Source organism: Azolla caroliniana, unplaced genomic scaffold (assembly GCF_043228905.1).
Source record: "Azolla caroliniana isolate FFs.n. ecotype wild unplaced genomic scaffold, voAzoCaro1.0.p SCAF_928, whole genome shotgun sequence".
Taxonomy (NCBI): Eukaryota; Viridiplantae; Streptophyta; class Polypodiopsida; order Salviniales; family Salviniaceae; genus Azolla; species Azolla caroliniana.
In genome coordinates this window covers 1-13,785 of record NW_028231363.1, presented here as the reverse complement: position 1 = coordinate 13,785, position 13,785 = coordinate 1, and the positions used below count along the sequence as shown (strand labels likewise).

The 13,785-nt window shown below is 38.9% G+C and overlaps 2 protein-coding genes across 2 annotated transcripts; one reads left to right on the top strand and one right to left on the bottom strand.

Moving 5' to 3' along the window:
* The first annotated feature begins 4,409 nt into the window (after positions 1-4,409).
* On the top strand, positions 4,410-10,873 carry LOC147847504 (rhodanese-like domain-containing protein 8, chloroplastic). Its single transcript, XM_087339102.1, has 8 exons — positions 4,410-4,877; positions 7,822-7,875; positions 8,084-8,233; positions 8,348-8,540; positions 8,711-8,802; positions 9,141-9,241; positions 9,755-10,054; positions 10,293-10,873. The coding sequence occupies exons 1-8, from the start codon at positions 4,434-4,436 to the stop codon at positions 10,507-10,509; spliced, it is 1,551 nt and encodes a 516-aa protein (XP_087195228.1). The 5' UTR covers positions 4,410-4,433; the 3' UTR covers positions 10,510-10,873.
* Positions 10,874-11,234: 361 nt separating this feature from the next.
* On the bottom strand, positions 11,235-12,672 carry LOC147847503 (uncharacterized). The gene is made up of 3 exons (XM_087339103.1): positions 12,490-12,672; positions 12,332-12,360; positions 11,235-11,718 (listed from the first exon to the last, which is right to left on the bottom strand). Exons 1-3 carry the CDS (start codon positions 12,608-12,610, stop codon positions 11,350-11,352), a joined length of 519 nt encoding a protein of 172 aa, XP_087195229.1. The 5' UTR covers positions 12,611-12,672; the 3' UTR covers positions 11,235-11,349.
* Positions 12,673-13,785: the final 1,113 nt, after the last annotated feature.

The window sequence follows — 13,785 nt, the reverse complement described above, 5'->3', positions numbered from 1 at the left end:
ACTTTTGTCAGTCCTCTTAGGACTTGTATAAATAGTGTTGTTGAGCACGTTGTATGGATGCAAAGAACTATTATTGTTTTGTAATAGATTATTAACATTCTGCTCATTCTCTGTCTCTCCCGCGTACACTTTGTGTGTCAATCAGCATCTCTCTCTCTCTGTTGTTATCCGTCTAAACGGGTTGTCTAACGCTTCCGCACCCTCGTTTTTACACATGCCTTGGTCGACTATCTGTCCGACCGACACCAAAATTTTGGTGATTGTCGGCACATGCAAGACATTTCTCATGATTCCCTTTTGGCTGACATGGCTAAGAGGGACATCTCCAATGTGTTCAATGGGGTGAGGGGTGTCATCACCAGTTTCGACGACCCCCAACTGCTCTGGCTTTTCTAGAGTCAAGAACCACTCTTGGTGATTCGTCATGTGGTTCGATGCTCCTGAATCCACATACCATACCTCATTCAATGTCGAGGTATTCACCGCCATCGAGTTAGCTTTGTGCTTCATGACGAAGGCGGGGCCCGTGCCGGCTCGCCCTGAGCCTTCTGCGTAGTGCGATCTCTGACGCCTATCTACGTCTCCTCGGCTTGATCCGGCCTTGTCCGAATCGGCTCGTTTCTTCCAACACTCGCTCTCTCTGTGGCATTTCTTGCCACAATACTAGCAGTCCGTTGCGGCTTTCCCTTGCCAGCTCCCGGTCCCCCTATTTGTGGATTGTCCGGAATTGTTGTCGGCATTCTGATTATGCCGTAAATTCAGCTCTTGTCGACTGCCTCCATTGTGTGCCAACCCGCCTCGTCCACCACGACCACGGGACCTCTTTGCCTCCGTATACAACATTTTGTTGTCGGTGTGCGTACTCGTGGACATGCTCGCGTGGTTTTCTTCTAGAGCAACATCGATTGAAGCTCGAAAAATGACGGTGTGTTCTCCCTTGTGCAGACCGACGTTCGGAATGCTCCGAACTTAGATGCTAACCCTCCAAGGCAAACCTGCACCATTTCATCCTCCTTGATGTTCACGTTGACGGAGGCGAGAGAGTCGCAAATCTCTTTGATTCGAGCTGTATAATTGGCCATAGATAGATCTTTCTACCGGACATTGCTTAGCTCATGCCTGAGCTGCAACTTCCTGGCCGTCGTGCAGGCGACAAAAATCCTTTTGAGATTCGCCCCTGCGTCCTTTAGCGTCTTGGCATCCCGAATGTAGCTCAAGAGTTGATCGCTCACACAGGACGCAAAACAGTACAAAACTTTGCTTGCTGCCTGTTCCTAGGCTAGGAAGTCTCTTTGTGTCAATTCGGGTGCTACATCATTAGCTCCTTTGATATAACTCCAGTAGCCATGGCCGAGCAGGTACTGATGCATCTTAAATGATCAAGATGCGTACTTGCTCCTATCGAGCTTTTTAGTCAGAAGCGAGCTTCCCATTCCTCTGTCCATATTTTTGTCGTATCTTTTTCGAAAAACGAGAAAACTTGACTCTGTCTTGATCGCTTGCTTTTTCTGTCGGCTGTAGAGGAGTCTCAACCCTCGTGCTCTGATACCATATAAAAGAATACGATGTGCGGAAGTGTGCATACAAGACACAGAGTATAGTGTTGATGTTTGGAAACACAATTGTTCGGTAAATGCAGAGAACACAGAGAATGAGAGACAGAGAGAGCATACACAAAATTATTTCAAAGGAATAACGCTCTGTACATACTTCGTGCTCGGTGAGCACTTTTTATTCAAGCCTTGACAAGTGGGCTGACACAAGTACCGTTAGTACTTGAATGCTCATAAATGAGCCTGAAACTAATTTTGTATACAATATTCCTATTTACTGTACCAAGAATATAGTCTATTAACGGCCTACCCGAGTCCCTCACCACATGGCTCTCAGTTCTCGATCCTACGGCCGATTTGGGTCTCTCCGATCGGTCTTCAACCGATTTGGTTCTTGGCTTCTTCCGCCACTCAACTTGAGTTGAGCTTGCTCACTCAACAACAATGTACTAAACCAAACACTCTAATACCATGTTAATAATTAGGTAATTAACTAGGGTTAATTAGTGTCTAATTATGTGAGTAGTTGATAACGCAGCAAAAGATTATGTGATATGTGTGTGTATGTGTGTGAGAGGAAGACAAAGAGGAAGTTACACTTATGAATAATAAGATAAATGGGGGATGATTAACAAAAGTGTAGCTAAAGACCTTTCTCTATATTAATAACCATCAAAATACAATGATATCCACAATGTGGTATATATACATCTCATGTGCAAGGGTGCACATATGTGAGGAGAATATAGGTACAAGGATGTAAGGCCTATATTCAATGAACTTGGTAGTGAAGGTTCTAGAATGTATCCCACTCAAGTACAAAATCTTATTTAAGGCTTTAAGTTCGACACTTCTAACTAGATTCTAATTATGTAACTACTAAGTTACATGGTTAACTAAATAGCTAAACCTAATTGTGCTTGATATCTCAATAGGAAACATGTTCGATATAATCAATTATCAACCCCAAGTTGTCAATTCATCCCCACATGAATTCTTAAGAGTGCACAGTTTATGATAGCGCCCTAAATGAGGAGTAACTATTGTGCAACCCAACCACATGGGTCGATAATGTTTCAATGTAGGAACCGTGGATGAGTAGGAGATAATGTATTTAGGAAAGAGGGAAGTAGGATTATAGGATTTACTAGTCAAGTTGACTAGAAGAATAATCTATGGGCAAATTAACATGTACTTAGTCTTGAAGTATATGCCATTGACTCCATTGACTTTAAGATAAGTACTATCTAGCACTAGCTTGTATCGAAGGAGTTGGATCAATCATCATATTAAATGACAAGTCAATTGACAAAAAATGAATATCCCCACTACTATCAACTGACTTGCACATTTAATGTGACACATACCAAACAGAGAATATATATCCACTCTCTCTCTCTCTTACATAGTGGTTGTGACTATTATTGGTCCCCACTAATTTTGTAGTCAACGAGTCTAGATCCCACCTAAGATTTTAGGTGTGAGTGCATGTGTGGACTACCATTGTGAGCTACTCTAATATGTATTAGAAAGTTATATATTCTAGATTAGTATTTGATAGGCAAGAATCCATGCTTTGACAATCTTCAAAGTGCACAACACCAAGGATAAGTGCAAATATTCCAATCTTTTGCACACTCCATTATTATTACACATGAGCTCACTTATAATAACATAATATCACACACACACACACACACACACACACATTCTAGCACACAAGTTTGTTGAGACGACCATGTCACAACTCAAAGAAGGTAGAAGAAGGGACCAATAAACTACCATGACTTGCAATTTTTTTTGAGAAAGCTATATCCCTCCGTGGTCCTGCTCAAGTAACACACTATGCGCAAATGTATGTGACACTAATCAATCACTTTTACAACATCACTACATGCTTTATTCAATGTATAGAAATTCCTTTGAAATCTATTGCGGCTTCCACATCTCTAATTTAATGTTCATGTTATCTAGCGCTTTATTGTTGTGCCATTGATTTGGTGATTCAATATTATCATTATAATGTCCATGTAAATCAAATACCTTTCCATGAACAAAGATTACTCAATTTAATTGTAAATGGCTTCAAAGATATGTTTCCTAACGAACTACCACCCAATTTGAACTCCAGACACCAAAAGCTCCAAGCCTCCTTCACATAATGAAACATTATAAGAAGTTGACCTCAACTGGTATATTGAAGATCGAGGTTTTTAAAGGTATTGGTTGATCCAAATGCCCCTTGACATGTAAGAACTGGTTTCGATATGTACCTTTTCATCTCCTATCTGTTGCTCTCTATTAAATTCCTCGTATCTTTGTTGTAGCATGTCTCTTCAAATTCCCCCCTTTATCCCTCTTAATTCTCCTCTAATTTTCATTTACCCTTTTCGCCCCCTACTTGGCTTCCCTTTCTAGTTTTCCCATATCTCACAAAGTCCTTATGGGTTTGTCCCAAAATGCTAAGCTAATTAGTTTCTCATTGATCCTCATTGTAAACCATTTGAATTAGCATGATGGCATGCTTATATCATCTGCAACTTACACATTTTCGGATGGAGTCAAATTTAACTCTCTTTGATTTCATAGTCCGTTAGGACCTTGGGCTAGCAGCACCATTGGCTGTGTAAAGGAAAAGCGAGAGCATTCATGATAAATGGTGACTATGAGTTGAACAACTAATGGAGGGAATATGTATGTATATTTGTTATACATATATGTATGTACATACTCTGTCATATACATACATACATATATGTATGATATATGTATGTATAATGTACATATGTACATACATTATGTATGTATGTATGTATGTATGTATATGCAAAGCAAAGACTTCATGCTCCTCCCTCCATCGCTTGAGGCAAGAGGAGGCAGATGAAGATGAGGTATCGATTGCTTTCCAACTCCACTGAAGCCTGCCTCCTGGCAGTCCGCGAGACGCTCATCTTCCATAGCTCCCTCCTCATCGGCAGAAGACTTCTTCCAATTACCAGAAGAAGAAGAAGAAGATGCTCCTTATCCTCCTCCTCTCCTCCTCCTTCTTCTTCAGGCAGGCCATGGCACTTACTCTCTTTCCATACCTCTGCTTCCCCTCAAGGGAGATATATCCCTCTTACAGATGTAGAGAAATACTCCGTCACAGATATGGAGAACTTTGAGCAATTGTCTTCAGATGATTCCGAGAATGAGGTGGAAGATGGAAAGAACGTGGCTCATTTGCAGAAAGCGGAGAAGGAGTACTTGGTCGTTAACTTCTATGTTCTCGTTGACGTAGAGGATCCTAAGCTTGAAGTGGCACGCCATTCTTCTTTCATGGAGGTAGAACTGTACCATCATTTGCTTTATTTTGGTTGGGGGCATATAGATAATATAACTAGCTTCTTGTTAGATGAAAATTGTGCGTGTATTACTAGTGCCTACACACAGCTAGATTCGTAGAAAAAGGTAAGAGTTTACAATTAATGGAGGAGAGAGTTAATTTTATGGCTTTCATTTAGTATTGGTTTTGCAAATTCGCAGCTGTACCGTAAAGATAAATCGCTCAAATAGTAATAACATAAGAAAAACTGAGAAGGTGTGCTGATTGAACAATAATTAGCTTGACATTATGGGATGTGAGAAGATGGAAGGATTCTCTTCTATGGGTTGGGAACTCAGTGACTTGAGCATTGGGATACATGTATTTATGTATGTATGTGTGTATGTATGTGCATGTGCATGTGCATGGATAGATGCATGGATACTATATGTATGTACGAATGTATACATGCATACAATGTATTAATGTATGTATATGCATGGATACTATATGTATGTACGCATGTATCTATGCATAAAATGTATTAATGTATGAATGCATGCATGTATATATGTACAAAGACATAGCGATCTTGATTGGGATTTGAACCATGACGTGTGTGCCACAAACTGAAATGTTCTGATGAAAACGATATGATGTGAGTGGCTGCTTTGGTTGTTAGCAGTGTGCGGCTACTAATGCCAATGTTATGGTGGCCAAAATGAAGATCCATTGATGACACGTCAAAGCATTTTTTATTAGGACCATTAGTCTAACTGAAATTTGTGAATTCAATGACATATGAAAGTTTGAACAATTGCCCTTGTGTAAACTCATGCTTATTTAAGTGGGCATATTGATTCTGGCTACTGAGAAGAAAGTAACAATATTTTCTCGACAAATTGGAGGTTTATTGAGATCATTTACCGGAAAGTGAATGATTATTTTAAGGGGATTGTTGGTCATTGATGTGCTTGCCAGCGAAGGGGACTGTAATTAATCATCATAGCACTTATTTACTCAGGTGTCAGGATGCATGCAACAACTACTGTCGTTGATGACGTTGTCGTGATGTTTTTCGTCCATGGTGAGAAAACCGAGCGGGATAGAGAAAACGGAGATGTGCAACATTGCACATGAACTTAGGGAAATTGTAACATAGGGACAAATAAGCAAACATAAAGCGTAAGGAGTTAAGGTGCTCTACAAAGTTGTTAAGTGTAAATGTGATGTGCACTTTGTAGACTAGAGGGAGGTACATAGAGAATGAGTGTAAGAGTGATAGGCATTGAGTAGGATGGCTAGAGGAGAGAGAGTTAAGGCCCATCAATCTCGAGATCGGGGCAAATATTCTCCTTTGAATGAAAAGGGGAATTGACCACTCCTATTGTATTGTGCCTCACCCCTTACCACTATAAAAGGGAGTGAGGGGTCCCTTTTGAGGGGTTGCCTATTTTGCGTATGGGAGGTATACCACTTAGTCGAGAGTTCTTACCGTTTTAGGGTTAGGGTTTCGTTTAGGGTTTCCTTATTCATCTTCGGTTAAGGTTTTCTCATAGTCGTTTGGTGCGGCCCATGCGGCCACCACTGTTGTAATAATTCGTTTGTTTTAATATAACTTGTTGAGTATCTTGCCTCCGCGATCTCTCCTTCTATGTCATGATCTTATTCTTTCCTCTTCTCCTCTTGAGCTAAGCTTCCATATCATATCTTATTCTTTCTCCCCTACTCCCTAGTCCAAGACCCCCGCGGTCCCGCCTCGGATCCTACACGTACTCGCAGAATATTGCGACAACGTGCTCTCAGAAAAAGTCTGAATTACAATCATTTTTCATTCAGGATCAGCTCATTAGGGGAACATGGCAATGCTGAATTCATTATAATCTTCTTGTTCTAATATTATCTCTTGGTAGATTGTATATTCATGATCAACTATTTCCTTTTCATGTGCTAAATTATTGTACATGGGAGGACTGATTGTTGCATGTTAATGCACAAATATTAAGCCAGAAACATATTAGATCCAAACATCCAAAGTGTTTTTAAAGGTGTTTTTCTGAGATCATAGAACATGAAGAAAACATCTTCAATGGAATGTGTGATGGCTGATGTCTCAAACGTGAAGGAAACTGAAATAATTGTTGGTCACCAGCGAAGCTACCAATCAATGGATGTCTAGAAATGACAAAAACTGTGGCACTAAAAGAAAGCCGTCCCTTACTAATTGATATTCGGAGCAAGACCAAAGTGCAAACGTGAAAATAAGTTGAGATGTCTCGTGTTAAAACTTAGTATGTTCCACCCACTTCATAGGCCTTCTCCTAATCCACCTGTTACCATCATCATTTCATAATGAGAATACTTATCATAATGGACAAGCATCTGTACTCTAAAAATATTACGAAGGATTTCTTGTGCTGCTATGAAACCATATTGAACAGGGTGAATCAATGTACCGAACGGGGTGATTCAAGAATTCTCATCCTCTCATAAAGTTTAAAAGAATGGCTTCTAGGTCAAGTTCAGGAGAGTCAAGCGTAAGTGAAAAGCAATCTCTGAGGACACTTCACTATTTGTAAGAGTATGAGAATGTGGCTTGCCTACCTGTCAGTTGGATCTGTGTGATATGTATGATGCCATAACTGGGTAAATTTTTTGAGACACAGACACAATATAGTGAGTATGTAATAGGCCATCATGTAAAAGGCTAAATTTTATTGAGCATGAATAGAACGTGTGAACTGAAAAAACTCATGAGATCCACAATTATTTTCTTTTACTAGAGCTTCAGTTTTTTTGCCTGCTGAATCCTGATACCTCACACTCATGAACGCCTTCATTCACTTGCACCTGAGCATTTAATTTTTGTAGTTCAAGCTATTGTGGTCTTAGAAAGAAAGTTTTGTTTGTTTTAGAAGCCAACTCAAATATATTAATCTGGTTGGTACTTCTCTTGCATTACAGGGTAAAGATATACATGGGAGAATCTATATCAGCTCTCAAGGCATAAATGCCCAGGTATCAATGTTATGGTTGTGTCTTTGCTCTTCAACATGTGTGTAAAAAGATTAGTAAGGTATTTATTATCCTGAAAGTTGTCAAACAATGTTGGAAGTTTCAGAACAGTAAAACATAACTCAGGAAACACAAACCTTCTAAATTAACAAGAATAAATGCTAATGAGTAGAGAAATGTATCAAGGTTAATTTGGTGCATCATGGTTCAGTATAGTGGACCTCGAGAAGACGTGATGATATATGCACAATGGGTCAAGGATGATCCACGATTTTCTCATCTCTATGTCCAAGTCTCACCTTCTTTTAATGGTCACGCATTTCCCAGGCTCAGACTACAATATAAGCCTTCTCTGGTTCAGGTCAGTTGCAGCTTTATTACAATTTATATCGTAAGCACTGTTTTGGGGAGCTGTAAAATGTGACTGAATTATAGAAGTTCCTTTTTACATATCTTGTGAAATCCGCTTGTGAAGGTAGATGGTGGTACACTGGGCCTTCCAATAACTGATCCGTCATCAAGAGCTGTCCCTTTGTCTCCGCAGAATTGGAAGCAGAGATTATTGCAAGCAGAAAAATCAAAGCTTTTTCAGAATTGTAATATGCCTGGCAAAGAGGATAATGGCGAGTCAATAGAGAGGCCCGTGCTTCTTTTGGATGTAAGAAATGGTAGGAGAATTTGTTCAAGGACGAAGTATCAATCTTTTAGAATTCTTAAATTTATCATGGAAGATTCCTGAAAGAAAATATTATTTGATTCCTTTTTCTTTAGAGTTTCTGTCATGCATTCTTGAAAGTGTTTTCATCTTCTTGATTATTTTAATAATTGATGGTTGTAGGTTATGAATGGGATATTGGACATTTTAAAGGTGCACGAAGACCTCCAGTAGAATGTTTTAAGAGCACTGAATTCGGACTACAATATAATGAGGTTTAGCCTTCAAACCCAAATTAAGAGAGACACAAATATAAGAAATCCAGGGAATGAAACATCCTTGAGATTCTAGAAAATATACCAGATTACTGTAGTATAATTCAACCTCGCTCATGAATAGATTAGATTATGATTTGCCATTGGATCTGATCCTCAATGCGTCCTCATTTGTTTTGTTTGTAAAAAAACTATCTTTTGCATGAGCTCCAAACATCAACACACTATATGGCCAGAAACCAAGCATCTTCTCTTGTTTATCTGGGTGTGGGTGGCGTGAAGATTGTAATACAATTCATCTTTTCTTTAATAATGGACAGTCTATGTGATATGGCCAGGATAAAGAGGACCCACTTGCAAATGTGGACAAGGAGAATACCGATGTACTAATGTACTGCACAGGTGGTATACGTTGCGATGTTTATTCAGCCTTACTAAGGTATGGCTTCCGTCATTTTTAGTTTCAGAATAAAGTTATTTACACATCATTGACTAGGGAGGGGGGAAGTTGGCCTAATGATTCAGACCCTTGCTATAGATCAGGAGCTCAATTTCTATCCTCGCTCTCAGTTGTCAGAAGTGGCGATGGCCCTGTTTAGGAGAGAAAATAAGACTTTTCGCACTAGAACAGTGGGAAAGTATCGTCTTTACACATCCTAGTTTCATTTCTTTTGTTAGCTTATTTGAATTTTTAGATTCTAAACATGATGGTGTAGTGGTGAAGTTAGTGCTCTACACCTTTACGATTACAGTTTTGATGTTGCATTCATAATAAGAGATACTTCATATTTTAGTTTGAGTTCATGTATGCCAGTGGTGTGAACCTGAAAAATGTCTTTGTAAGATTGACATTGATGTTTTTTCCATAATACAAAGAGTGAAAATGATGAGCCATTTGCCTTTTGAAAGGAAATCTCCAGCATCATAAATTCTCTTCATATGTCATGAACAGAAAGCAGGGTTTCAAAAACTTGTACAGTTTGCAAGGAGGAGTTGCCAGGTATCTGATAGAAGAAAATGGTGAAAACTGGCTGGGGAATCTATTTGTTTTCGATTCTCGTCTTGCCGTACCACCTTCGAATTACAAATTAGACTTGGATTCTGGCTTAAACGTGATGAGTAAGGATGTAAATGATGAGTTAGTGACTCACACTACTCAAGTGGAATTTTGCCAATGCAGCCTATGTAATGGACCTCTTTCGAGTATAAGACATCGCAATTGTACGAATCTGGACTGCAATAAATTGTTCTTGTAAGCTTCTCTTACTCTGTTTATACTATTGATTGGAGCCAATTTTTAATTGAGATTGCAAGTTTTTTTTGATGACACCATTTTTTTCTAAATTGAGAAGTAAATGGTATGCAATTCATAAACATCATCTGTGGTTTATTAGATTGGAAGTATTAAATACGATCCAATAGTTTAGTAGTATTACAAATTCCTAAAACTAGTGGTTCATATATGTAACTATTTTTGGATGGCTTTACAGATGTTGTGGGGAATGTGCTCATAAAATGAAGGGATGTTGTTCTTTTGGGTGCACATCTGCTCCTCGTCAACGGCCGTATTTGGTCGATGCTCAACAATACAAACGTTGGCATAACTACAGGAAAGATGATTTGTTGGCAAGGCCTCCCAATTATTTGGGAACAAGAGCTAAACGGAGACTACGACGTCTAGAACAAAGCCAGAAGGCAAGTAATTGAAATAACAGAAGACTAGACGTCCATTTTGCCGTCCCGGCTGGTCACTAGGTCCTCATAGACATGCTTCATATTGTTCAATGGGGTGGATGTTTAACCTCCTGATAATAAAGAAAGGAAATATTATGAAAAATTTGATGACACATGTATCTTGAGATGAATGTTTCTCTACTATTGGGTTGTTTCAACCTTGCAATCTAAATGCTCTATTATCTCTATTTATCATGAATTTTGTTTACGCCAATCAAGAGCCATTCTCCCCTTCAGATTCTTAAGCGGGAACTTTGATGAGAATAATGAATATGGTAATCCACAAACAATGGTGTTTTGGACTTGGTATTTCTGAATCATTTGAAATTACTTACGCTATAGTCTATGACGACATCTCATGTGTCATATGGCTTACAATATACGCATGTGGTGCCATAATTTCGGAACACATCTAGGTCCATAGTGTTGTCACAGTTGTGTTTTCGAACAAGCATGTGTCCTCTGAGTTGTATATAGGAGTGTAACATGTAGCAATTCACATTAAATCTGAAAGTTTTACCTGATGTCCATATTATGATAAACACTGCCTTATTAATCCATCATCACAAATCTAGACATATATTGGAAATAGCAAACGATAAATATTCGATATATATATGTTTCCAGCTTTTGCACTGATGGTAATGGCTATTTTATATATTCCCAACTTTTGGCAATGATATTGGTAATGGCTATAACTATTTTATATTAATTTTTTTCTTCGATGATTGATGGTTCAGTCCTTTACAATCATAGGAGGCACAGTGTAAGAATGGATCGGATAATTTGAAAGCACTCTTCCCAAACAATAATCTAGTTATTGGTTGGAGTATGTGTTGTGGCACGATGGTAGTCAACATGATACATTACATCATTCAAAGATGTGTGAGGAAGAGGGGGCAGGGGTGGTGGTGGTGATGGAACTCTTGGATCTTGAGGAGTCATTGTCTTCTTCTTCTTCTTCTTCTTCAATAATGCGTTTGGAACTCTCGCTACTCGCATGTGTCCGAGTAACGTGGTCCTCGTTTGATGACCCACCTCATCTCTATTCATATGCATATGAACCCCCCCATCATCGTCTACTAACTTTCTCATGATTCGCTCAATGTTTGCATCTTGTTGATCCTTAGCCAGAATCTCTGCTGCTTTTGTAGGTTTAGGTTTAGCACCCTCCAGAATGGGCTGGATTTTGGAAAAGGCAGTTAAAGTTGTTAATAAACAAGTCGTTAAGGTTACATACAAACCTATTCTCTATTCTCTATTCTCTCTCTCTCTCTCTCACACACACACACACACATACATACATACATACATACATACATACATACATACATGATACATACATACGCACGCGCCACACACGCCACATACCTACGCACGCACCACGCACGCCACATACACACGCACGCACAAAAATACACACAGACACTTGAATCCAACTATGTGGTGGAATTGGATATGGCAGATTTCCATCCACGTTTCTTTGATACTTTGGATTCGTTTATTTAAGCAGGAATTGATTCATTGATAAGGCGCATAAATTTCTGATACAGAGATTGCTGGGTGCATAGAACGTAAAGTAGCGTATTGATTCACTGTTGTTTTTGCTTGACCAAGATCAGTCAGGAAACGTAATACGCGTGTTCATCGAGTAAAAGAAAGATTCGCGTGGATAAAGTACTTCAATTTTCAATGAGTTTGATTCATCCTAATCTCAACAAAAAAATGGATTTGATTGCACACTCATAAACATCAAATACAAGAAGAGTCATCCCCCAAAGCTTGTGATCCGAACCTTTTGTTGAGAGAAATCACTAGGGCGACCTGGAAAGAAGAAGAAAAAACACAAAAATTAATCCTTTTTCTTTTTCTTTTTCTTTTGGCATGTTCTTTCCCAAGAAGAATATAAGCAAGCAACAGAGAGGATTGGTTTAGATTTTAGATTAGTTTTACCTGTGAAGACATTGTGAGGAGGAGGAGCAGCAGAAGAAAGGGGTAGGAGCAGTAATAGTAGTAGTAGTAGAAGGGCATACAAAATGATGATGAAGGATATGGTGGTGGTTGCACGATCCATTATTTCTGCCACTGCTTCTACTTGCAGCTAATCAAAGCATGTGATGTAATGTAATAATGAAGGAAGGAGGAAGAGATAATTGGATCCCATGCCTATTTATACACACACTCACTCACTCACTCACTCACTATTCCAATTTGTATACATATATAAATTCATATGTGTCTGTGTTTGTGAATGTAAAGAAATCTATATATGTATATATTTTTTAATCTCCTTCTCTTTAGATTTGCCTTTCTCTCTTGAGGGGGGACCCTCCCACTTGGATTGGATCCACGGAGAGCCGAAAATTATATATATATATATATATATATATATATATATATATATATATTGGGTTGTAGATTCCTCCTCTTCATCAAGTGGGTTTCTTTATGTACGTAGTGCACCTAGAAATCAAAATGTTCAGCTCTCCCACAAATAGCATCATCCCATATTCTAGTTTCCAAGACTGTCTAAAATTTTCATTTTCCATTTCTTCTTTTCTTCCTATGAAGCTTCCATTACATATATCCATGATAATTGGTATCGGAGCGAGTTTCTCGAACGTTTCTTTTGTTGACTTTGTTTTTTATGATGATCGATCAATTTATCACTCAAGGGGAGCGGTATATCCAAGAAGTACTTCCAACAAAAAAACTTCAACATCATATATGTGGGCTCATAATAACGACCAGCCGATGGCATCCTCCCAAGCGGAAGGGATTCAAGGAACCACTCTCTTGGAGCAATTCTGATTGACTCGTCTTTCTTACAAATACAAGTTTTTCCTAAATTCACCTTGAACAAGATTTTCGAACTATGACAATCTAATGGAGCTCTTGAAGCCCATATCGTTAATATGCATTAGGATACCACACAATAGACAGATGTCAAAGTGAACTATCCTTTATCTTAGAAGGAGAGAACCAAACAAGTAATATGCACGTGGCTTGGTTGATGGTAGTCTCATTTTGAGCCCTATCCTAAGCCGGAGTATGAAGATTTCCTATATTGGTTAAGAACTTAGGGGTAAGGCAATTGCATGGTGGTGTGGGGTTCACACTCTTAAGAAATTGCAAGATATCGGGAAAGACTTTGTTATGATTTTCAAAGGTCCCGTTTTAGAATCGCCATCTTGCATTGAGGTGACACAAGCACTCATGACCCTCTCTAACTGAAATTTTCTCTCTCTT

Bases quoted from the DNA above. Each gene is read 5' to 3' on its own strand.
- LOC147847504 (XM_087339102.1), top strand. From the start codon at position 4,434: ATGAAGATGAGGTATCGATTGCTTTCCAACTCCACTGAAGCCTGCCTC. The intron at 4,878-7,821 runs GTAGAACTGTAC...CTTGCATTACAG, and splicing joins GCCATTCTTCTTTCATGGAG to GGTAAAGATATACATGGGAG. The intron at 9,242-9,754 runs GTATGGCTTCCG...TGTCATGAACAG, and splicing joins GTTTATTCAGCCTTACTAAG to AAAGCAGGGTTTCAAAAACT.
- LOC147847503 (XM_087339103.1), bottom strand. From the start codon at position 12,610: ATGGATCGTGCAACCACCACCATATCCTTCATCATCATTTTGTATGCC. The intron at 12,361-12,489 runs GTAAAACTAATC...TCTTCTTTCCAG, and splicing joins TCCTCACAATGTCTTCACAG to GTCGCCCTAGTGATTTCTCT. The intron at 11,719-12,331 runs GTTCGGATCACA...TCCAAAATCCAG, and splicing joins GTGATTTCTCTCAACAAAAG to CCCATTCTGGAGGGTGCTAA.